Here is an 11,432-nt window from a genome sequence, read left to right on the forward strand (position 1 = left end):
CTAAATGACATAACACCACTACATTTGGCCTCAAAGCATAACAGATATGCAGCTGTAAGAGCACTACTAATGTTTAATGCTGATATAGAAGCTAAAGATACAAATTCTAATACGGCAATGCATTATGCAGCAAGAGGTGGAAATGAGAAGATTTGTGAGGTAAAACCGGAAAATATTATCGGTATTCTACTCCGCCAGTTTAAATAGTGTAGTCATTAGTAGCTATTGTCGGCGCTATGAACCCTTTTAGATCATTATGTAGAATACCACCGTTAAAAATTTACATCTACAGTTATATAGCGATTCTTTACTAAAGTTACTAATGTAAATCAAGACACAAAACATGCATTACCTGAAATCTAAGATTTATCGCACTTACTATACCAACGACTAGGATATAAAAGTTGAAGACGACAGCTTAATTTGGAATATTTAAAAAATTATAAAGTAAAATCAGTCGCAACAACTAGTTATTGATACATTTCTATTCTTATGGTTGCTCTAAGGTTAATGAGAATAAAAGTGCTTTACACTAGAATATGATTTCGTAATCAGTTATGTAATATTATGATCTTATATAGAAGATGCCTAGTATATTAATATCCTAATATACGAATACTTATCATATACCGTTTAAGTACTGTATTGTATTACATTCATAATGTACGACATCATGACCACATATAGACGACATGCTATACATATAAAGACATTATCTCAATCCCATCTAAAACCTATAAATACCCTTGTACGCTAACTCGTTAGTCAGTTCCTACGTTCCTGCTATCTCAAATACCTTATCTATAACAACCATATCATTGTTAGCCTGTAACTTGTATCTCAATAAAATCCTTTATACTTCTATCATCGTCTACCTTAAAATACTTAACGCTACTTAAAGAAGATATTATTACAAGTTACTCATAGCTGTTCATAATAACACCTTACTAAAAAATACGTGGCATTATTCCCTAAGAGTCTTAAATGTTCGATTTCAACAGATCTAAAAGATAACTATTTGCATAGTATTACTAGCAACTACCATTCCAAGTAGTAAAATAAAATACTCAAATAGTTCGATTTTGCTTATCATGCTTATCAATCATCATATAGGAATTACTCAACAAGCACCCATCCTTAATTGATAATGTAAATGCAGATGAAATGACACCTTTACATTTCGCTTGCATTGCCAATCATGAAGCAATTTGTATCTGCCTGGTAAGATATAGAATCAACTATCCAAGTCAATAGACATTAGAGTAAATATTTTAAAAGAGGTAAGAAGATAATTCAATGCCATATCCAATCAACTATTATTATAGATTGAAAGAGGAGCAGATATCTTACGTAGAACTGCTGATGGCAGTTTGCCGATTCACTTGGCTGCTAGCAAAGGGAATACTACCCTGATGGAGTTATTGTTGAGCACTGGGGAGGCAAGATATGAAGGTCGTGAAAATCATATTATAGAATGCAATCATGATGGTGCCACCGTTTTACATCGAGCAACTCAATGTGGCCAAAAAGAGGTAGTTAAGGCTATTTTAGTCTATATCTCTTCTATGATTGTTAACTCTAACACGAAATTAGTTATACTTAAGACAGTAGCTTAGTGCGTATAGCTTGATATTTATAACTGAAAAGAAGCGATAGAAATAATTTTTGTAACAAGTACCGGAACCTAACTTGTTTCGAATTATTAGTTTGTAGCTAAATGCCTCTACTTGGCAGTATGTATCAAGGATAGTCCTGGTAAACAAATACCTTATACACTTCAAAAAACTAGTCTATAGCTTAATTAGCGTTCGTGATTGACAATGGCTGATAAGATATAAGAAGAAAACTCTTTGCAAACAAGTGCTTTAGGTGCTTTATAAAACATTAGCCTACAGCTTTGATATATTTAATTGACACACAACAACACCAACATTCTTAAAACTAGAGTATCTTATGCTGTATAACTGGAAAAATTAGTCTATTACAGCCTAACATGTCAATTGATAACAAACAGCAATCTTCTATGCGTAAAATATCAACATCTACTTTAAAAAAACTAGCTTGCTTTCAAAATTCTTACTCGACAAACGGTAAGAATAACATTTACATGCGATAAGCAATAGGCATCTTCCTTGCACGCGAAATCCTTCGATACTTCCCAAATTATTCCATAGCATAACATTCGAATGGAATAATGAGCAATAATTATCATGTAAATTTCTTCAACTATCTAACTAATCCTGCTAAATTAACTTGATAGGCTGTCATTTTTGCCTTAAATGCCGGCGCCGATACTTCCTTAAGAGATGTAAGCCTATTTTTGTTGAATTCTTAAAGAAAAAGTATCTATATTATGAACTATCAAGTCAAATGCACTTGAATATCATGCAAGAATGCGATAGAGTTAACGAGTTGCAGTGAAGCCCTAAATAAGCTTAAGACTAAGATTATGGAATAATGCAAAAATTGATAAATTTATACGCTAGGTTGTAAGACTGCATAGGTGTCTAATTGTGGAAGATGTTTACCGTACGTCTTGTAGTAATTTTATTGAGATGCTTATATTATGATTCTGAGATAATATTAGATAGCGTTAATTATGCTAGTACTGTGAGATTTGTATTGTGACGCTTTAATTAGAAGTGCAAATTATGAATTGATAGCGCGATAGTAAATAGATATGAACTTATAACTTAATTGGTAAGATATGATTGTGCTTGAAAGAAAATCATTGTGTAACTAATTATATGTAAATTGTGAATATTGCTGTGATAATTCATATAGTCCAGAGACAGTCTGATTGCAGTTAGCTAGTCCTTGGTAGTTCTAAGACGAACCTAATCTTATGTAATAAAGTAAAGTTTACAAGGAACTGTAGTTCTTTATATTTTTGAGAAGACACTTTATCACACTAGCTTAACCAACCAATCTACATACGATAATAGTATTGTTCTATAAAGATTGTTAATACGCGCAGTCTCTTACTTTATATCATATAACGATAACTCTTGAAATTTTTTTCTTTTCAATCTTCTAACAGAAAAATGGCTATACACCATTACATATTTTAGCTATTACTGGCAATTGTGAAATTTGTCAAATCTTGATTGATAGAAGAGCTGCTGTTGATGCTCGTGACAACGAACAGCGGACGCCATTGCATCATGCTGCATCATTGAATCATTGCGACATAGGAGAAATTTTAGTCAATGCTGTAAGACATTGACTTAATTTACTATACAGATATTTGATTATGTTAAAAAATAAAGTAATAAAGCAGCAATACTCTCTAGTCTTCATAATTTAGAATGAAATTTGTGAGAGTTTGACTGTTATAATCTCTATTCAGATACCACGTTTCTACAAATAGCAAAATTTTTAATTAAACTCGCATAAGATAGTAAAAAATTGCCTTGTTCTTCACCTACAGTTAGCATTTACTTTATAATAGAAAAATATTTGACTATCTGGTAATCTCTACTTAATCATTTTTTCAATTAGGGCGCTAATATTGATGCCATAGATTCAAAGTGCAAAACACCTCTAATTTATGGAATCTCCAGAGGTCGTTCAGAAATAGTTCGATATTTGCTCCTGTCAGGTAGCAAAGTTGAAGGAGTTGATGCAAAAGGCAGAAATTGCCTACACTTAGCCGTAACAGGATCCTTTGAAGATTTTGAAGTGATTGATCGTCTGCTGACGGTAAGATAATCCACTAAATCATAATAAAAACTTTCATCGTATTGACTTTATTCTGACCCTTAAGCGGAAATTTTATACGATTAATTTAAATTTACTCTTAGCTTTATGTTTAGAAAGAATCGAAGGAGATATTAAATGCTACTGATCATCAAGGAAGAACGCCCTTTCATTATGCTTGTCATAAGGGATGCTACAAGGTTCTAGAGAGTATTGATCTAAGTGTTGCCATTGCTATCGTGATTACTTATGCTTTTACATTTCGAGCTAATAAGGTAATTTATTATACTGGATCAGATTTTCGAGAAAATGCTCCAGTTTCAGCCCAATTTATACATCGCCGATGAAGATGGCAACAACTGCTTTCATGCAGCATGCTTGTAATTTCATAGTAAACTAGTAGTAGCACTTTACTACAACATTTTAGAAGGAATCCTAAGTCATTAACATTATCCCGAACTATTCATGAAATAATTTACAGCACGATATATAATTAATTTTTCGAAGTACTTAATTATGGTATACAGTACGCTGTATGCACTAACAAATAACAAGTTATTTGTTTTCGGAGATATTTATACCTATTGAACTACTATGAAGATTGATCACAATGATGCTTTTATCTGATATTAACAGAGCTGGACAATATGAAATTATCAAAGCATTGATCTGCCACTCTCCCGGTCTACTATGCAGCGAAGGCGAACGTAATTACACTGCTTTACATATGGCCGTAGCTTACGGTTGTCCCTTTACGGTGGAAATTCTACTAGATCGAGGAGCTGATACTTATAGAAGGCAAGTATCCATAATCTGATCATCTTTTTCAGTTTTCGAATTATTTTGCTATTAAAATTCAATATAATGAGCCCGCAGTATGTATTATAAGCCTCCTATTTTATCTGTTAATACTTATTTATGCATTTATTGGGGGATAAATATATAACTAGGGATTGCAGCTATTCTACGCCTCTAGATATCGCTTGTACGAAAGGTTTTTCTCATATTGTTGAAATTTTAATCAACTATGGTGTAGATATAAACTCCGTTAACAAAGCTGGGGTAATATTCGCTATATCCGTAATATTAAATTGATTGCATGTATGATATCAAACCATTTAAAAGCCAATTCATATGGTACGATTGATATAATTTACTCGAAATCTAAAGTGCCGGTACACGCACTATCTTTTCAAGATGATATTTTATCTAAATTACCTTAGATCATGCAATTATCTTAATTTTAACTGCCAGTAACATGCAAATTCTGATCAATATTAATCAAAAGATTTTGCATATAATATAATTTTCCTCATGATAGGAATCAGGATTGCACGTAGCAGCTCAATACGGCCATACTGAAATTATAAAGCAACTTATAGATAGCGGTGGTGATCTATCATTAGAAAATGTTAAGGGGAAGAATCCTTTAGAAGTGGCCATCCAATATTATCAACAAGATGTCGTTACTTTGATGGTAACCTCATTAAGGTATACGAACATTACTACTAAATAGGAAATACAATTTATTATGTATAACTATCGATATATTTAACAAACTTTATACTAGGACATTTCTATTCGCAACTACTTACAGTAATTATTGACTATTATTAGATTGTGAACTTATGAATCAGTATAACTTTAGTAGATTACATTGAGCGGAGTATTATACTTAATAAGCACAAACAGTACAAGACTATTTGTGATGTTTCGAAAGATTGAGTGCCTGTCATAATCGCAAGAAATTGCAAGAGAACAATTTCCAGAAATAGTGGTCTTTATTGCCGTTATTATGAGTAGTAGTGTAAGAGCGTGCATAAATGGGGGGGGGGAACTAGCCGAATAGATATAGTAAAGCAGAATGGATGAAACTTGCAAATTTACTGTTTAACTTGTAGAACTAACTAACAAACGAGATGCTATAGACACATACAGATAGGTTTTATATAGTGAGAACCAAGGCTGCAAGAAGTTATTTATAAATGCGAATGAGTAATAAAAATAACCTACTTCTAGGTTAGGATAGTTCTATAATACAATCCAACTAGAGTATAATTAGATTTCCACCGTGTAAATTGGTAAGTGTACAGTAGATCATACATTCGCTTATACGATGTTATGCTACAACACAGTGGAAATTAATCTTACTAAGAATAGGCTATAGCGTATATAGAAGCATACACTACACTTCTAGTCGCTTAAACTACGAATCTAACAATAATAGCATACTTGGATTACATTCCGAATTAAAAATTTTGATAACTAATCTGCTGAATGCTAATAGCAAGGATTAATTTCATAACCGATTCATCCGAAATATTAACGCGAGCACAGATATAGTAGCTACGCGTTTGCAATATTTTCCTTATTAAATTGATAACAAAATCAATCTATAAATCATTTACGTGTGTATCCAACTATCAGGGAAAAGGATCTCTTATTAAAAGTTGGAGAAGGAGACATAACAACTTTTCAATCTATCATTCTAGCGATGCCAGAAGTAGCCGAGGTTATATTTATTATATATAAAATTTTTACTAAAACTACGTCACTATATTATAATAGCGATAGCTGGTCAATATCATATTGAGATAATCTCCACTGAAATTAACTTTTAGCAATCTTTTCTGAATATATTTATGTATTGTATGACCTATTCAATTTTACTTCTCTGCAGAACATAATGGATAAATGTATCACAAAGATCGCCTCATCAGATATCAAAAATAAAGAGAAAATTATGGTAAATTTCATAACTGATATGCATCTTAGTATAATTAGCCTGCAGCCAAATCAAATGACATTTTAAGCTCTTAAATACTAAAGTTGTCATCAGATTATGCAGTATTTCGAGATGTATTAACCAAGAGTCAGATTTGGTAAAGCTCTGCAACAAATCTTTGCATAATCGCTATATTTTTTGTTTTCAATGAAAATATTATCCTTCCAAACTTGAACAATTTATTTCTTTGTAGCCTAACTTCATGTTTGTCTGTATTTTTGCCTTAAGGTCCAATATGACTGTACATTACTTGAGCCTGGTATTGAATTTGAATATTCCCATGGAGCTCCAAATGGAATCGGTAGCTTTAATGCTTTATTGGTGAATATGAAACTTTACGTCCTGTTTATCACTACAATTTTCAATTTTTATCTATAAATTCCTTTCAGTTGAATATATGTTATAGCAGTATTATAGTTACGGTACATGTAAGTTAGTTAGTTTGTATTTTTAGCAACATTTTAAGATAAATACCAATATCAGAAGCCAAATATTAACCCAAAATCTAATAAAACCATCTGCATCTCCATATATGCCATCTACATTAGGTATAATATTAAATTTATATTATAAATTGCTTGCTATGTATTATATTCCGTCAAGCAAGTATTTCTAATTAAAAGCGTTATAAACGGCTATCATCGAAGTATATATGAGTATACATACAATATTCTTACCCAGCAAGAGGTGGCTAGTAAAATAAAATCAAGTACCATAACTCGTACTGAAAGCTGAACAATGACGTACACTGAAATATTGTGAAATAAACTCTCATTTGATTGTATTCCATACTTTGTAAATAGCCTAGTGAAACATAAAGCTAAGGAACAATGCTACTGCACCTTTCTTAGTAGTTCAATAGTATTTTAGCACATTCAGTGACGTAAGTATAGAACTGAAAGAATGATCTGGCCAAGTAACAATCATTGCATTACTTCATACCAATATTAATAATTGTTGCACTAAGGATCTCATTCTCTTAGACCATAGCAAGATCAAGTCGTACTCACTTGTTGGAGCACCCTTTATGTAGTAAACTCCTGAATGCCAAATGGTAAATACGAAATAAATAATAAAACTGATTGCATATTAGTTTATGCAAGCGTTGTACTTTATCGTATTATAATTGTTAATAAAATTTAAGATTTTATCATGTAATGTTTATTAGATTCATTCGTAAGATTTGTATTGCTACTTTTAATAGGAGAAATTATGGTCGATTTGTTTATTTTCTAAACCTGGTCATCTATATCGCCTTTGTTTCATGCTTAGTTATGTACGCAATTAATATAGAATTGTTCTATAAAAGCCAAACTGGAAACATAATAGTGTTCAAGGGACTGCAGCCACAATCAATTATTTCGAGTGTATCAAACTCATCATCTCCTACTATAACTATTCCATTTGGCGATGGTACGAGTAATAATATGACGTCTTTGCATCATGTAAGTCCATAAGCCAGATATTCAGTTACACGTATAAGCTTTTCATTAGTTTAAAGCATCAGGAGTAGCTTTCTTGTAATTACGTAAAGTTTAGATACAGTATGCATTTAAAAATTAGAGAATAAAGTAAACTATTGACTTGTATTGGCATTCATACACATAGCCTAGAGGCTATCCGATTGAAATTATCGCAACATTGCCATAAGCTCGTCATTTTATTTTGTTAAAATCTAGAACGAAGTGTTTTTTATTGGATCTTTATTAATTCTCCGAATCCTTATTGCTATCTTTTCGACATTGAATATTATTCGAGAAATATTTCAATTAATTCGAGAAGTAAGACTGTATACTGTAGAGCCATCAACGTTAGGTTTTTTTAAAGCTGTAATTTTCGTATCATTCACTCAAGACTTTATCTATACTAATCTTAAACGATTTTATACTTATATTCTATTCTTAAAATAAGCGAACAGGTTATCTTATGTCCTCTGAAAACTATTTTGAGTTAGCTCTACATGTTATGGTCATCATATTCATTACGAGTGGCAACACTAATACAACTGTATGGTCCATTGGTAGCATTGCCATCCAGATGTCAATTCTCGAATTAGTCATGTTTCTAAGAAAGTAAATTAAGAGCCTTTTTTCTGGCAACATTTCGAGTATAAATTGTATTTGATATACCGGATTAGTATTATAACTCGTCAATAATGTGAAAATTCATTTACAAATGTAGTTAGAATTTAAAATAGTACCGTATTAGAATAAATCATAAATTTCGGTATTTAATTATATCGGTAAATAGTGAATTGACATTTATCGCGTAATTGAAGTAGCAAATGTTCATTAATAGGCTACCAGTCATTGGAAAGTATGTGCTGATGATACGAGCTATGATTGAAACCATTTTAAAGGTATGCTCATATGCAATCGCAGCTAAGATAGCATCAATCATCGTAATATAATTTTTATAATATTAATGTAGAACGGTTTAGTTATTTAGCGTTTTACGAATTGTCAATCTGAAATGTCCACAGCTCATCACTAAAGTATTAGCCATTTTCAATTAGGTACTCATTATTGTACTTATATTGGTGTTTGGCTTTGCTGTCAGCTTTAATATGCTATGTAATAATCAGGTTTGTATATTAGTTATGTAGGATTCCAATTTCAATATACAGACGTACGGTCTACTTGTATTGAATCAACCTTTGTCACCAATACCGCAATTATAATTAAAGTAATGATGTAAACGTCAGTATAATCTATAATTTTTCTCTAAATAATCATTACTAATGCTCTAAGTTTCTAATAATACCAGGCAGCATTCTACAACTTGCCTCTATCGTTTATTAAAGTCATTGATATGATGATCGGCGAGATCGACTATAACGATCTCTTCCTAGATGGCATCAAGCGCGGAATAATTGCTTTCCCAGCTGGCGTGGTGGCATTAATTCTACTAATGATTTTCATCTTGATGATGCCGATATTAATCATGAATTTGATGGTAGCACTATTCAAAATACTTTATATTAATGAACGCAATAAGTGAATTAGGATAATTTTCGTCTTATTTATGCACAGATTGGTTTAGCTGTAGGAGACATCGCAGAAATGGAAAAGCAAGCTTCACGACGTCGATTAGTAGATTTGGTTTATTTTTTTACCGGCATCGAAAAAAGTTTGCCCAAATATTTACGTAGAAGCTGTAAATTGATCAAGTTTGCTTGTACTGAAAAGGGAGATATAGAGGTATCATATAATCTTTCATTCTAGCAGTTACTAGCCTAGGCATAAAGTCATTCTGTTGATCTCTGACACTAATTTCTACATATACTGGTTGTTACGTTTTCCAAACTCTTCTACTTTGTAATAAGGAAGATTTGATAGAAATCTCCAGACGAGTCCAGTAGAGCTAGAGTATAGAACTAAACTTTGTTGTCCTTACTATACCGTTATACAGTCGAACAAAGCATAACAGTTTACTAACGGCATATTGCAAATATCAATAAATGCGATAACATTCTTAAAAATAAAATAACAGCCGATAATTAATTCATGATAAATGATAATATATCAGAAACGTATTCAGGCAACTATTTTACCTATAACTTCTTCTAGGAAGTTACATACTACAGATTTTATACCTAAGTGATTGTGTTACTGTAGTCAAACAGAATAAGTGAAAGTTGAAATGAGCTTATAATATAGAAACTATATTGACATGACTAACGAAAATCTTATTTCGTAACACTGGCACAGAAATTGCAATTATGGAATATTACAAATAACTTTTACTGTTACTTTACTCGTATAATCTAAATAGGTCAATAAATTAGATGCAAACGAAGTTAGGCAGCAAAAATACTATGAAGATATTAAGGAACAGATAGGAAAAATCGAGCGTATACTATTACAGCAGCAATTAAGGTTTATTGAAAGCAACATAGATTATCGCATTAACTGTTACACTCATATCTTTATATCAACTTCATTTTTTAAACATTGCAGGCTAGAATCTCTCGAATCTGAATTACATTCCGTAAAAGCATCTGAATCTCCATAATTAAATGAAGAAAACCATTTTAATCAGTATAAGCACTGACAGTTCTATCGTATATTAATCATAGTATGCTATGTTAGTATAGATATACCCATAGAAATTTAGAATTTGCTTCGTATCTAAGCATGCTTTAGAAAAATAATATGAATTACTTGCATTGCGTATGATTAAGGAATATAATTTAAATGTTATGCATGCTATGAGAATTATTTATATAACAACCTGAATTCATATCAGCTACTTACAAAAGATATTGTATATCATGAAATTATCTAATTAATACGTAGAAAACAAATATTTCCTTTAACGATAATTTTTCTTTAATGTTTATGTATTGTTCCGTTAGGTGAACCAAGTAGTGTGTTCAATTTTCTCAGTACTTAGAGAAAATGGCTTATTTACAGTCTGATCCAACAGAATCAGTTGATTAGCGGGTTCTAGAGCAGTTAGCACAATTCTAGTATATCAATCATGATGGCAATTTTAAGATTCTTACGTGCAACAAGGTTGACTATATCTTACTCTATTCGATATTTATACCTCACAATAAAGTTAGAGTAGTCAAGATAAAAGTCTGCTTTATTATAGCTTATAAGAATATAGGTTCATATGAGCTAGATATAATAAAAAAATGGTACCTCGATATTTATAACGTCTCACCACCTGTAGGTATCGGATTTATATACTTGAGCAACCAGATAATCTGCTACCTGCTAACGACCATGATCATAACTCTCATTCTCAAGGGCACTAAAGTGATGGAAAGGATCTAAATTTTAATGTACATTTTCATGATTTTAACGATTTAAAATTCAGGAAATATAATAAATTAATAAAAGCTCACTATGATCGCAGTTGATCATAAAAGCTGTGAATTTATCATTAGCTAGAAATAATTAAGACCATATTGTCGTTATTATAAACATCTTTGTCATCT

At 31.5% G+C, this 11,432-nt stretch overlaps 2 protein-coding genes across 2 annotated transcripts; both read left to right on the forward strand.

The window, feature by feature from the left end:
* Positions 1 to 4,309: 4,309 nt before the first annotated feature.
* Positions 4,310 to 6,862, forward strand: TRIADDRAFT_53533 (uncharacterized protein; the record flags this gene model as incomplete). The annotated part of the gene is made up of 5 exons (XM_002109431.1): positions 4,310 to 4,501; positions 5,021 to 5,190; positions 6,127 to 6,211; positions 6,380 to 6,445; positions 6,713 to 6,862. 5 exons carry the CDS (start codon positions 4,310 to 4,312, stop codon positions 6,860 to 6,862), a joined length of 663 nt encoding a protein of 220 aa, XP_002109467.1.
* A 1,049-nt stretch (positions 6,863 to 7,911) lies between these two features.
* On the forward strand, positions 7,912 to 10,498 carry TRIADDRAFT_53534 (uncharacterized protein; the record flags this gene model as incomplete). The annotated part of the gene is made up of 6 exons (XM_002109432.1): positions 7,912 to 7,929; positions 8,164 to 8,265; positions 9,000 to 9,068; positions 9,517 to 9,684; positions 10,259 to 10,362; positions 10,444 to 10,498. The coding sequence occupies 6 exons, from the start codon at positions 7,912 to 7,914 to the stop codon at positions 10,496 to 10,498; spliced, it is 516 nt and encodes a 171-aa protein (XP_002109468.1).
* Between the last annotated feature and the right edge of the window lie 934 nt (positions 10,499 to 11,432).

This window comes from Trichoplax adhaerens, genomic scaffold (genome assembly GCF_000150275.1).
Source record: "Trichoplax adhaerens TRIADscaffold_2 genomic scaffold, whole genome shotgun sequence".
Classification (NCBI taxonomy): Eukaryota; Metazoa; Placozoa; class Uniplacotomia; order Trichoplacea; family Trichoplacidae; genus Trichoplax; species Trichoplax adhaerens.